This window comes from Medicago sativa, chromosome 5, assembly GCF_051527215.1.
Source record: "Medicago sativa cultivar Bolivia chromosome 5, Bolivia_mono, whole genome shotgun sequence".
Lineage (NCBI taxonomy): Eukaryota > Viridiplantae > Streptophyta > Magnoliopsida > Fabales > Fabaceae > Medicago > Medicago sativa.
The window spans coordinates 28,274,783-28,289,427 of record NC_140753.1 but is presented as its reverse complement, the minus strand read 5'-3'; the positions used below and the strand labels follow the sequence as shown (position 1 = coordinate 28,289,427).

The 14,645-nt window shown below is 36.8% G+C and overlaps 1 protein-coding gene across 1 annotated transcript; it reads right to left on the bottom strand.

The window, feature by feature from the left end:
• Window positions 1-308: 308 nt before the first annotated feature.
• Window positions 309-3,683, bottom strand: LOC146921539 (cyclic dof factor 1-like). Its single transcript, XM_085714929.1, has 2 exons — window positions 3,361-3,683; window positions 309-1,558 (listed from the first exon to the last, which is right to left on the bottom strand). Exons 1-2 carry the CDS (start codon window positions 3,565-3,567, stop codon window positions 605-607), a joined length of 1,161 nt encoding a protein of 386 aa, XP_085571055.1. The 5' UTR covers window positions 3,568-3,683; the 3' UTR covers window positions 309-604.
• Between the last annotated feature and the right edge of the window lie 10,962 nt (window positions 3,684-14,645).

Sequence of the window (14,645 nt, the reverse complement as noted above, 5' to 3'; positions counted from 1 at the left end):
TATTAGTGGTTTCTGGTTTACCTCCTGTAAAAAAAATTGTTTAGATTCCAACCCTGTAGTTTGAAGATTCTTTGGTTTTGGACCTTTATGAATTTTGACCCTAGAAAATCGATGATATGGCGGGGGTAAATCGATTACGTCAATGTTCTTTTCTTAGTCCAGTAGGTTATGGAAACTGACATAACTTAGTCAAAATTGAAATAAATATCATTATTCTTTGGAACCAACATTACTGCTGTTGAGTAGAAGAAGTGGACAAGCAAAAGCAGTAACAGGCTTATGATATTTATTCTAAAAACCATTGGATATTAGTTCAAAAATCTCACTTCCTTGGTCTTTTCACCTTGTTATTTATCCTATCTCATATACAAAATATGCACATCAAAGATATTTACTCAACAAAGAAATCACATTCTGAAAAGAAAAAAAATGCAGCTTAGCATAATGCAATTGTACTAGTCTACGATCTATTTCAGAAACATTTTGGAATTTGATGAATTTCTCCCTATAATTTACAATTGCACAAACATCGGAAATGACTATGACATAAGTTAGACACCGGACACACCTTCAGACCAAGGCGTTTGTGCTGCTAAATTCGCAATCAAATCCTCTCATGGAACACAAGAGACCTTGATAAAGCTACAGGATTAGCTTGCAAAACTGACGAGGATGTTTCAACACGATTCTTGACTCCCCCTTTGGATGCGAATCCCATGAAAAGCTCTCCCCCGTTCTTGATTCCTAGTGTTGACCATATAGAACTCTTTGCAATTTCATTAGGGTCATCGATTCTTAGTGTCTTAGGTATGAACACACTATTATTATTACTTTCTGATCCAAGTTTTTCTTTCTCTGAGCTGGAACAAACGAGAATGTTCCCATTTCTTGAATGTTTCCCTAATGTAGTTGAATTTTGACCACAAGATTGAGTCGAGATAGATTGTACATTCCATGATGGTACCAAACAACCGCCATAGTATGCTATATTGGGATAGAATGACACAGGATAACACATTGCAGGGTTCCAAGAAAACTGTGGAGGTAAACTTTGATAACTCTTATCAAATGTTTCTTCATGTGATCCAACATTCACTTTCTTGTCAAGTGAAGTTGAAGACATAGTAGAAGAATCTGATCCAAAGGTCAAGATAGTAGTACTATGCAATCCATTGGCTGCATTGAGTTTGTTCTTGCGACGACCAGCACCTACAATCATATTTCTCGTGGCTCCTCCGGAAGTCCAATACCTCTGGCAGTTTTTGCAGAAGTGTCGGGGCTGTTTGACATTGTAGTTGTTATAGTAACAAAATTTTGTGTCCATGCTTTTGCATCTTGGACAGGGAACAATTATGTCCGGTTTCATTGGAGATTTCTCTTGTGACATATCACTTTGTTCATCAATTTTATGGGAATTCAGTTTAGAAGTTTCTGTTTCGGACGAGGGAGTTTTCGGGTTCTCAACAAGGCTTGAAGGTGTGTGAGATTTTGAATCCTCTGTAGATTGGAATGAGGCCTCATCCTCTTGAACTGATATGAGTTCTTTCCATGATGTTTCCTGCAACACAATTATACTGATTTATAAATTGACATTATAAAGCTATGAGGTATTGACATAGACACGGGAATCGAATACGACACTCCCACCGATATTAATTTGAGAACTGCGTGAAATATTGAATGTAAGTATATGTATCTGGGTCGTGTCGGAGATCAAACACGCATTTAATCTAAAGTGTTGGTGTTACATAGACATGGACTAAATGATTTATTCGTTTTGACATAAATATACAACAGAATATCATATGGTCCTTCTTGATATTTTAATTTATTTCAGTTTTGCAATCTCATGTTTTAGAACACGAAATTCTTGAATGAACTTTTATCCAGAAGGACTTCAGGCCACTGATTAAGATAAAGTTTTTATAAAACCATGTAAGATCATTAACAATGATTGACTTTAATCATCATTACTTCTAAAGTTGCACATCTTATTAATTATGATTTAACAACGGTTTTACGGATATAAATATGATTGATTGTAATTTATTGACGATTTCAGTTAAATAAATCTACTAATGAGAAAAGATAACAATCTCATCAACCATCTATCATCATGAAAACCAACCCCTTTGTATTTTTTTCAAACAAAAAGTGGTCTAAACAGCAACGAAAAATTGCTGTGACACTTAATTATGAAGTAATTATATACTCCTAAGTCTTAACTAGAAGCAATTTGAAATAAATTTGCATCAACTCATTAACAATTGATAGTTTCTGAAAAAAGAGTCACTGTTATAATTTCAAAACACACTAGTTAGCAACATAATTATAAATAGGGTTAGTTATGTTTCTAGTCCCTATAAAATAGCGACCTTGTAAGTTTAGTTCCTACTTAATTTTAATAGCATTTTTAGTCCTTAATTTTGTTTTTCTGCACTGAGTATTAGTCCCTACTCAATTCAAATTTGTTTAATTTATGCTTAAACTCTTAAATTTTTGAACAATTTTTTGCAGACATGTTTAGAACATTACTAAAAGTTCGTCCGCAAAAAATTATTGCAAAATTTGATTTCTACATCTAGATTTTATTACTTTTTATCTTTAACTTTTGTCGTTTTAAAAAATTCATATTTAATTCATTTCATGTCAGAAAATTCTAAATTTTAGTAAACGAACCTTTCATAGTGTTCTAATCTTGTCTCAAAAAAATCGTTCAAAAATTTAAGAGTTTAAGGATAATTAATCAAACTTTGTTTTAGCAGGGACTAAAATTATAAGTAAATTTTTTTTATAGGGACTAAAAATGCTATTAAAATTAAGTAGGGACTAAACTTACAAAGTCGTTATTTTATAGGGACTAGAAACATAATTAACCCTTATAAATAAGGCTTAATTAATGATTTGGTCCCTTAAGTTATTTGTTGGTTACATTTTGGTCCCATAAGTAATTAACATTACAATTTGGTCCCTTAAGTTACTTTTTGGTTTCGTTTTGGTCCCTTAACTATTAAAAGTTTTGTTTTGGTCCCTTAACTTATTTTTTGGTTTCGTTTTGGTCCCTTAACTTATTTTTTGGTTTCATTTTGGTCCCTTAACTCTTCCTCCGTCAACCACTTTGGTCCTTTACGTTAGGATGAATGTATTAGAGTTAAGGGACCAAAACGAAACCAAAAAATAAGTTAAGGGACCAAAACAAAACCAAAAAGTAAGTTAAGGGACCAAATTGTAACGTTAATAACTTAAGGGACCAAAACGAAACCAAAAAATAAGTTAAGGTACCAAAAGAGTAATTAAGCCTATAAATAATAAATGTATCCAATAAATAGAACCAATATGGCATGGCACAAGAACTCATACCTTATATCTCTTTGCATCATGTTCAGTTGGAGAATTTGCTTCAGATGGGGAACATGAAGATGAATAAGGACTATGATCAAAGGAATCTTCATGAGGAAAAGGAGAACCAAACTCTAACTCTAAGGAAGAATCATTGGTAGAGACATCTGTGTTGTATGTTTGAAAAATTGTTCTCCCAAAAAGCTTTATGGTTGAATTATTAGTCATCTCTCAGGTACATATATGTAGAAGAATTTTTTGTTGTTGTTTGTGTTACTTGGTTCTGTTTACTTGATAATGAAGAAAAAGATGAAAAGAGAGAAAGAGAGAGAGGGAGGTACAATGGTTTATGTGTCTACGTGAAAGAGGTTTTATAAAGGTCAAAAGGTTAGAAGAAAGCCAAGACACATCAGAAAAGTGGAAGTTTTGTGAGCCACAAATTGTTTTGGCCTATGAGATTCATACAGTTGCCAGTTGGATTCACGCACGTAATTATAAAGATAGTGAGTGATGTGGGAATGGATTATCTCATGTTAAACTTCCACCAGGTTTCTTCGGTGAAGTAATCTCAATCCTCTATTCCTTTAATGCAGATCAACGGCTAAGAATAAAATCAATTAAAATCAACATAAATTTTGTCTTTTTCATTTCCCGCTTTCTCTATTTATAAATCCAAGCAATTGTATGACTGACTTTGTTGCTCTAGTGCAAAGCTCTGGCAATTGTATGAGTCACTTTTCAACAATTCTCCACCTTGACTCAAAATCAGTTTTTAGGCAGCCAAAATCGGTGGCCGATTTACAGGACTCGGTGGCCGATTTTGGTTAGCAGATTTGAGACTTTTGTCTCGGCAAAAATCGGTGGCCGATTTGGAGCATTCGGTGGCCGATTTTGCGTAACAGCAAAATTAGAAATCGCATTTTTTGGGCCTCGATCGTTTCTATATTTTGAGGGATGCTTTCCACTATAAATATAAACCTTGTATCAGATGATTATGTGTGTAGAAAACAAGGTTTAGAAGACAACATACAAACTAGGGTTTATAGAGAATTTCTCTTGGCAACAACACTAGGGTTGGGATCGTTTTGATTCACCTTGAACAAAACACTGTTAAGATTGAGTCTCTTGGTCACTGGAAGAGATTGGGACTGTGGGTAGAATTAGGTTTGAAGACTAATTCTTGTAATCCTCAATATCTCTTTGTAAAGAAACTCATATCATTATAGTCAAATGGAGAGTTGCTCTCTCCCCCAGAGTAGGTCATCATTAGACCGAAATGGGTATACTGATTCTTGTGTTCTCCTTCTTCCTTTATCTCATGCTGTTTATTTTTGTTTGAATTATTTTTGTCATTCGCTTCATTTGATTGTTTGGTATTAATTTGCTCCACGCATCAAGTTTTATTATTGGTGTGTTTTTCACAATGAATTCACAACAATTGGCGCCCACCGTGGGGCAAAAGTCAAATCAATAACCAGGTATCATGGGTTCGAAGTGGGACATTGAGAAGTTTACCGATAGTAACGACTTCGGGTCGTGGAAGGTAAAGATGAGGGCAATTCTAATTCAACAAAAGTGTGTTAAAGCATTGAAGGGATAAGCACAGATGCATGCGCATCTAACACCTGCTGAGAAGACGGAGATGAATGATAAAACGGTCAGTGCTATCATTCTGTGTCTTGGGGATAAGGTGTTGAGAGAGGTAGCAAGAGATACTATTGTTGTGTCTATGTGAAATAAACTTGATTCATTGTACACGACCAAGTCCTTGGCACATAGACAATGTCTGAAACAACAACTCTACTTTTACCGAATTGTGGAGTCAAAACCTATAATGGAGCAACTGACGGAGTTCAATAAGATTATTGATGATTTGGCGAACATAGATGTAAATCTGGATTACGAGGATAAAGCCATACACCTACTGTGTGCTTTACCTAAGTCCTTTGAGAATTTCAAGGATACAATGCTTTATTGAAAAGAGGGCACTATCACTTTGGAGGAAGTTCAAGCAGCTTTGAGAATCAAAGAGTTAACCAAGTTCAAAGAGTTGAAGGTTGATGATAGTGGAGAAGGCTTGAATGTGTCAAGGGGGAGAAGTGAAAACAGAGGAAATGGGAAAGGTAAGAATTCCAGGTCAAAGTCAAGGTCGAAGGATGGTGGTAATAAAACAAAGTACAAATGTTTTATTTGTCACAATCCAGGTCACTTTAAGAAGGATTGTCTAGAGAGAAAGGGCAATGGAAGTGGTAATCCATACGTTCAGATTGCAAGTGAAGAGGAAGGTTATGAGAGTGCTGGAGCACTAACTGTGACAAGTTGGGAACCTGAAAAGGGCTGGGTCTTGGACTCTGGCTTCTTTTATCACATTTGTCTGAGAAAGGAGTACTTTGAAACTTAGGTGCTGAAAGAAGATGGAGTTGTTCGCCTTGGTAATAATAAAGCTTGCAAAATTCAAGGTATGGGTAATATCTGTCTCAAAATGTTTGATGACTGTGATTTCCTTTTGAAGAATGTGAGGTATATTCCTGAACTTAAGAGAAATTTAATATCTATAAGCATGTTTGAAGGTCTAGGATATTGTACTAGAATTGAACTTGGTATGATGAGAATTTCTCATGGTGCATTAGTTATAGCTAAAGGGTCTAAAATACATGGTTTATATATTTTAGAAGGTTCCACTGTTATAGCTCATGCATCGGTTGCTAGTGTAGACACTCTGGACATAACTAAACTGTGGCATTTGAGGTTAGGTCATGTCAGTGAGAAGGGTTTGGTTGAGCTATCTAAATAAGGTTTGCTAGGGAATGAAAAATTGAACAAACTAGATTTCTGTGATAGTTACACATTAGGCAACAACACAAGGTGAAGTTTGGGGTGGGTGTGCATAAATCTAGTAGGCCTTTTGAGTATGTTCATTCGGACCTTTGGGGTCCAGCATTAGTTAAAACTCATGGGGGAGGTTCATATTTCATGTCTATTATTGATGATTATTCTAGAAGGGTATGAGTTTACATTCTACAGAATAAAAGTAACGCTTTTGAAAAATTTAAAGAATGACATACACTTGTAGAAAATCAGATTGGAACAAAACTGAAAGTGTTAAGAACTGACAATGGCCTGGAGTTTGTTTCAGAGCAGTTTAATGAGTTTTGCAGAAAAAGAGGTATAAAGAGGCATAGAACCGTGGCATACACACCTCAACATAATGGTCTAGCTGAAAGGATGAACATGACCTTGTTGGAGCGTGTGAGGTGTATGTTGTTGGGAGTTGGATTATCCAAGAGTTTATGGGGAGAAGCTGTTAGTACTGTAGCATATTTGATTAACAGATGTCCATCAACAGGAATAAATCTCAACACACCTATGGAGGTTTGGAGTGGGAGACCGGCAGACTACTCTAATTTGAAAGTTTTCGGAGCTTTAACATTTGCTCATGTCAGATAGGACAAACTTGATGCTAGAGCTGTGAAGTGTATTTTCATTGGTTATCCTGAAGGTGTGAAAAGTTACAAATTGTGGAAGATGGAAACTGGAGGATCAAAATTTATTATAAGCAGGGATGTTACATTTGATGAGACCCGCATGGGGATGAAGTGCAAAGACCTGGAAACAAGCTCAGAAACGGGGGTACAGAAAATTCAGTTTGAGGTGGAGCCTACCATTGATGAAAGGGAAGGGGAGGATCAGACTCCAGTACCCGATGAGAGTGAAGGCCAAGAAATAATTAATCCTGACTATCAGCTAGCAAGAGATAGGCAAAGGAGACAAATTAATCCACCTAATAGATATGGTTATGCTGACCTTATATGTTATGCTTTGAATGCAGCTGAAGAATTGCAAGACTCGAAACCAAAGAACTTCAGGGAAGCATTAGAAAGCAACTAAAGCAAGGATTGGTTGAAGGCAATGAATGAGGAACTGCTTTCATTGGAAAACAACCAGACTTGGAAACTTGTTTCATTACCTATGAATCAAAGGGTAGTGGGAAGCAAGTGGGTGTTTAAGAAGAAAGAAGGTATATCAGGGGTCGAAGCACCAAGGTATAAGGCAAGGCTTGTAGCAAAGGGTTTTACTCAGGTGGAAGGGATTTATTACAATGAAATCTTTTCACCGGTGGTAAAACATTGTTCTATAAGGGTACTTATGGCGATTCTTAACATGTATGATCTTGAGTTAGAACAGATGGATGTGAAAACCGCATTTCTACATGGAGAGTTGGAAGAAACTATCTATATGCAACAACCAGAAGGTTTCGTAGAAGATAATACAAAAGTATGTTTGTTGAAGAAATCTTTGTATGGGTTGAAGCAAAGTCCAAGGCAGCGGTATCGTCGGTTTGATGAGTTCCTAGTAAAGGCTGGTTTTGTGAGAAGCAACTATGATAGTTGTGTGTACATGATGAGAAGGAATGAGAAAGTCAGTCTCTACCTTCTTCTTTATGTAGATGATATTCTTATAGCAAGGTCTGACATGCAAGAGATTTAGAAGCTCAAGGAAAGATTGAATGATGAATTTGAGATGAAAGATCTTGGTAATGCAAAGAGGATATTTGGTATGGATATCATAAGGGACCGAAACAAAGGTGAGCTGTTCTTATCTCAGCAGCGGTACTTGAGGAAAGTGGTGGGGCGGTTCAGAATGAAAGATCCTAAGGTCGTTGGCACTCCTCTTGGTCATTACACAAAGTTGTCAATAAAGCAGTGTCCTCAATCTAATGAAGAGAAAAGCAAGATGGAGGGTACTCCCTACGCAAGTGGGTTGGAAGCATCATGTATGGTATGGTTTGTAGTAGACCGGACTTATCCTATGCAATAAGTGTGATAAGTCGGTTTGTGGCAAATCCGGGTCAAGTGCACTGGCAAGCTTTGAAGTGGGTTATGAGATATTTGAATGGGACTTGACAGGTGGTCTGAAGTATACAAGTTCACAACCAGGAAGAGATGCTTTGGAGTGATATGTGGATGTGGACTATGCAGGTAATGTAGACACTAGAAAATCTTTGTCAGGATTTGTGTTTACATTATTCGGTACAGCAATAACTTGGAAGGCAAATCAACAATAAGTTGTAGCTCTTTCAACAACTCAAACAGAGTACATTGCCCTTATTGAAGGGGTCAAGGAAACCATATGGTTGAAAGGTATGATTGGAGAAATGGGGATCAGTCAACGGTGTGTGAAAATACATTGTGATAGCCAAAGTGCCATTCATTTGGAAAATCATCAGGTCTATCATGAAAGAACAAAACACATTGACATTTGTTTGCACTTTGTTAGAGACATGATTGAGACTAAGGAGATCATGGTGGAGAAAGTGGCATCGGAAGAAAATCCAGCAGACATGTTCATCAAATCATTACTGTGATCAAGGTTCAAACATTGCTTGGACTTGATTATCTTCATTGAAGTGTAGATGAAGGTTGGAGAGAGCAGCATGGTGATTGATGGTTAAAATTGCATCATCACTAATTTAGAGTCAAGGTGGAGAATTGTTGAAAAGTGACTCAAAATCAGTTTCCAGGCAGGCAAAATCGGTGGCCGATTTACAGGACTCAATGGCCGATTTTGGTCAGTAAATTTGAGACGATGAGTACATAACAAACCACTTTCATGTACCAACGTTTGTCCTCTCATCCCAAACTTGGTGCAAAAAAAAAATCAAAACAAAACATAATCTGAAACTCTAGAAAAGCATATTTTCATGCAAAACTCATAATCTTCAAATCTTCCGCCAACATAGGTTTTGTAACCTCTAGTTGTGGCACGAACTCGTAGTGACTAGAGAGGACGCTGGATTTCGAGAGGGATGGAGAGGCGACAAAGAGATAAACATCAATGAATAGAGATTTGACTAGAGTGAGTGAGTGAGAGAGAGAGAGAGACCCAAGACAACAAGAATGATAGAGATCAGAGACAGCGAGAAAAGAGGCAGTGGTCGTAGTGGAAAGAGAAGGCTCTATGAGAGGGATAAGAGAGGGTGATCAAAGAAAGATAAACAGAAGTTTGATGAGAGAGAAAGATAAACCATTTTTTTCTTTATTTTCATTTTATTTTAAGGATGGTATGAAACAAATTTTGTTTGCCACGTAGAAGTGGTATAATTGGTGGAGAGATTAAAAGTTTATTCAAAAACATTATTGTTTAAATTCTTTCTTATGATTATTTTTATTTCTCCTTCTTTCCTTTTGTAATCAATCGAATAACATTTCTACTCTTATATTTGACTTTTTTTTGTAGAATAATATTGTACTTGGTGGAAGTACAATAGTTTCAACCCTAGTAGTGATATGCTTTACCAAAGATAGAGCTATGGTTGTGTGTTTTGGTCATGAGACGTCATTAGGGATATGCTTCTGGTATTTATAAGGCAGGAACCCTAGGAGAAGTCGAAGTGCCTTGCCCCCACATTCCTCTCTTTTTCGGCCCACTCACCCTCCTTTTTCTCCTTGATTCTTGGCACAAGACACCAAGGGCGTGGATAAAGTCTGAGGGAACGTGGGCCTAAAGACCCTGGGCTAATGGGTTAAGGTATCACCCATCAGGCCCATATGACCAACCTCAAGTCCAGGTGAATTCGGCAGGTCCTGGATATCCTGCAACGTGGCGGGTATGTGGTCGGTTGTGATACAGATAGTTAGGTGGGGCCCAAGTATACTTTTTATGATGATGCACAACCCCCAAAGTACAAGTCCTTCGAAAGGGCGACCAATAGTGAATTATCAAACATACATGAATGTGGACTTGAAATTTGTGATTATAAATAATATGTTTCACCATACATTCTTGGTCTGATTCCAGGTTACGTTGGTGGTGAACATAAGACTTTCCAATGAAATTCACTATTGAATCATGCATTATCAATCATCTCTTTCAAAAAAAATTGATTCACTAAAAACCTTGTGAATCCATTCTCGCATTCAATAAATTTTTAAAGGGTGAAAGTATCTTTTTAAGGACTATAGTTTGAGGGCAAACAAAGTTCTAAATTGGCGATAGTTGATAAGTGCTAAATTACTAATATTTTCCATATCACTTTTCAACTTGTTTTACAAGTAATTCAATACAAACCCCCAATTATATATAGATATCATATGTATCTCAAAACTATGCCAGAAAGTTGTTATTTTTGTATCTCCACGCCTTTTCATCAGATTTGAACATGACTACATCAATACGGAACAAAGTGATAAAATAATATGTGCTACAAGACGAGCTAGAGTATCACAAAGACATTCGGGGCCAAGCTTGATTCGCTCTGAGAGCTTGATGGATGAAATTGACAAGGGCACCAAATCGTAACAAGTAATAAAGTAGTAAGTTTATCGTCTCCTTAGGGATTGTCGTTCAACTTAGCAATTAGAAAAACTTATTTAGAGAGTAAATAGAAAAGAGATTAAAAAAGGGTTGTAAGGTTTAGTTGCCTTTCCCAATGCGACATTAGCTTTGTGATTCTGAGATTTAAAGCCGATTAGGGAATCCTCGAATCCCCCCTTCTGTCTTTGTTGGAATTAACTTAGTAAAACAACAGTTATGTGGTATCTACTGTTCATTTAAGAAACTAGTTTCTAAACTCCATTGACCCTTATGGCATCATGTGCTACAAGTTAACCTAGTTAAAATTGTGGCGTTCCAGAAAGGAAAAATTAGAAAATCCTAGATTTCATACTTAAATTTCATTAACAATAATTAAGAAATAAGAAATTATTTATGCCAAGAACGGAGAAATTTTTTTGGGTTGTCAATCCTACTAATCTACTACGGATCAATTTTCAAGATTACCGATACAAATTCTCCATTTAAAAAGCATTAAGAACAGGCAAGTACAAATTAAATTGGACACAAGAAAAGCATAACTGAATGAAAAAATTATTAATTGAATCCAACAAATAAGAAGGAGTTCGTCTTGGAACCCTAATCAAAGAGGTTTAGTTGCACATGGCAACAAACATCATTACAAAACAATAGAAAAATATACCCTAGAGAGAACAAGAGGAAGATGGAGATCCTCTACCTTGGAACTCTGATGATTGACCCTTGCCTTGAACAGTTAGCTTTCTAAATGAATAAAAGTGTCTGCAATGGTATCTATTTATAACATGATTAATTAGGGTTTAAGAGAAGAAAATTGGGCTTTTTCCACCGACCCAGCTTGAAAAACAAGTAAAGGGAAATTTTTCCTGGCATGGATGTGCATGTGCGCATGAGAGAGGCGCATGGGAACATGGGACATTAGTCAAGGATGCCCCATGCCCAGGTGCACATGAGGCAACCTCTCATGTGCGATTTCTTGCGTTTTCGTCTCGTTTTCGATCATTCTTATGTCTGGAAACTCCTAGGAACTTGAAATGATTTTTCTTTATCTTGTATTGTCTTCAAAAACCTTTCAAGAACCATTAGTCTTCAAAATTCATATCCTAGATCCTTCACGTGATGTCTTGATTTGTCAATTTACACAATTCCTCACTACAAAACACTCAAAACAACTATGGAGTTGCATGATTTGGGACAAAAGTGAATTACAACGACTCGAGTGAAAACAATACATTATGTTCCTCAAACCATTGACAAATCCTATATCTCTCATCTTATTTGTCTTCAGATGCAAAGACAAATACTAAAAATATAGCCAAGAATATCATATGATGCTCCGTCATTAGAGCTCAGTGACGTGAAAGCGAGCCGAAACAGAGATTTCTAAAGAGAAATTCCAAAGGTTGTTTGCTTGGTGAGATTTGGTCCGCCAAGCGAACAAAGGATATTCAATAAATATATGAAGACAAGTGGTATATATTCATGTATACCTATCTGCTCATATGTCATTGACATAATCCGATATTTTGTCATCGATGCATTTGAAGTCAATTATTTCAACGAATCTCACATGAATTAATTTGAGATATAGATGCATGTTGAGAGGTAGGTGGAATTATATTTGAAGCATAAAATGTATATGATCGACTAAGAAGAAAAATATGAGAAATAAATATTAAAATCTAATACCAACACAACTTTATCTATCTTGATTAGTTTAATTTTGATCACGTTAACAAAACACTTCTATAAAACTTAGTTTAGAAATCTGTCGATACGAGCGAAATCGCGCTAAACACAGTTTATGTGGTTCATTAATTTATTTTTAATATAACCTACATAATACTCCCTATTGTGCGAAGATAAAAAAAATCCTCATTATCACAAGCCAACCACGGGGTTAACTCCTTTCTTAGTTGTATCATTAGTCTTACCCACAAAATGGAGGCAATGATTAGACAAGTAAAGAGAAAGAGTATACAATCCAAAGGCCAAGAGCCTGATATGAACCTATTGCTAAAACCTAACACTCAACAGATCCACGTTTATAACCACCGGAGGCGGGCCCATGAGGGGCAGACACACCAGCCAGAATATGGGATTACAATGAAGAACACATTGCCCACTAAGCACTGCAAAAACTTACCCTTAAACAAGCAAGAATGAGCAAGGACAGCGGCGAGCGGGTTGAAATACCCTAACTCATCAAAATTAGGCGAAGGCATGGGTTGAAACCTTCATAAATAGATAAGATCCTAAGGATCAAACCCCAAAGACATAGCGAGCAAGAACATTCACCTATTCAAAGCCTAAGGATAACTCTCTCGAAATGATAAGGCAAGCATGCCAAAGAAATTCAAACAAAGAATTGCTGAAGTAAAGAGGAAAAAGAAAGAAATAAATAAACTTACTTGAAAGAGGTAGTGATGAAGGGAAACAACAAAGAAACCTCCTGCAAGTCGCTTGCTTCAAGGCAGGGAAAAAAACGTGAAAGAAAAATAAGTGGGAGACTACACAAAAAGAAGAAAATGGACAACAAACACCATTTGAATGGCTTCAGAAAACCAGTTCAAGTCTTAAGGAGATCAAACAGTTGTCAATGCCAAAAAGGAGCAATCTAATGGTGCTAATCTCCCTTGGAGAAAAGTTCCTCGAAGTGAAACGCCCTCCCAATAAAGCTACATGACATATGTCCTTGAGAAATCCAATGGACAAAAACTGAATAGAGGGAAGGTTAGAAGAGACAATCACGTGGAAGAAAGAAACTAACTCCTGGATAAAAAACCCAGGACATGCGCTACTTTGCATGCTTCCCTCCGTTGATGGTCGTAATAAAGGTCAAAAGTCTGGGTGAAACAAAGCACGAGATTCACAAGTAAGCATGAGATACACCAACATAGAGAAGCAAACCCATGGGCTTATCCTCTAATAACTACTTACTCTAAGAAAGTCACAGCCCCAACCCCGTTGGACCTTTGATCCCACAAGGCGGAGAGATCGGACCCTAGCGAGTCACAAAAAGAGAAATCAGTAAAAGCGAGAAGGTCAATAAAACTCTCTTTACAAGGGATCATTTCCCTAAGGAGGGAAATATATCATCCATTTTGCACTTCGAACCCATCAGAATGATAAAACTGAAAATCATCACCAAGAATCGCTTAGATGCACCAACAAAGGTTTGGAACGATACCTTCCACAATAGGATAAGAAGCCCTGGGGATGTAGGAGTTGAAAACCTCAAAAGTACATCCAAGGAACACTTAGTAAAACTCAATTGGTTTTGAGTTGGAGAGTACGACGGAGCCCTCGTCAGAGAAGACGAGCCCCAGACACCCTCAATCTATAGTTTGGGCACAATTATTACGACTTGGGTTAAGGCCCATTCCCACTAGACTAAAATTTGATCTAGGACCCTAGAGCAGGTGATACCATACGACGGGCGCGCCTTAAATCCCACTTGATAATGTTCCAAACAAATAGGTCATGATCATCCAGTATGTATCCAATGCAAGAGGACCACCTAGATGGTCACACCTGTCCCCAAGGGACAAATGTCCAGGTGAAGTCATGATAGTCAAAAACCTTTCTTATCCGCCATATATACCCATGCTTAAAATTAGGTCAGGTAACACACTTCTTATCTTATTTTTAGTCGTGCACTCTTTTGAACCCCTCGTCAACTTTGGTGTTGGAGTACGTGCATATACACCACCGGCTCTAGTGGAGAAGGACTCATGACAGACCACAGTGGATGATGAAAAGCTCAATCCCTTAAACATCAGATCTCTACTCAGCAAATCATTTTCCTAGTTCCAATCAGATCATTCTACTTATACATCCTAGAGGGTAAAATTTTGGTCACTATACTACTTAACCCCTAAAAAAACTACCATCAAACTCAATTAATTCAATTCCTCCTAAAAAATCTTAATTATTATTTATATTTATTATTACATATAAATTTAAATAAATATGCTTTTTTTTAGCTGATATAG

Bases quoted from the DNA above. Each gene is read 5' to 3' on its own strand.
- LOC146921539 (XM_085714929.1), bottom strand. From the start codon at position 3,567: ATGACTAATAATTCAACCATAAAGCTTTTTGGGAGAACAATTTTTCAA. The intron at 1,559-3,360 runs GTATGAGTTCTT...ATTGTGTTGCAG, and splicing joins ATGATGCAAAGAGATATAAG to GAAACATCATGGAAAGAACT.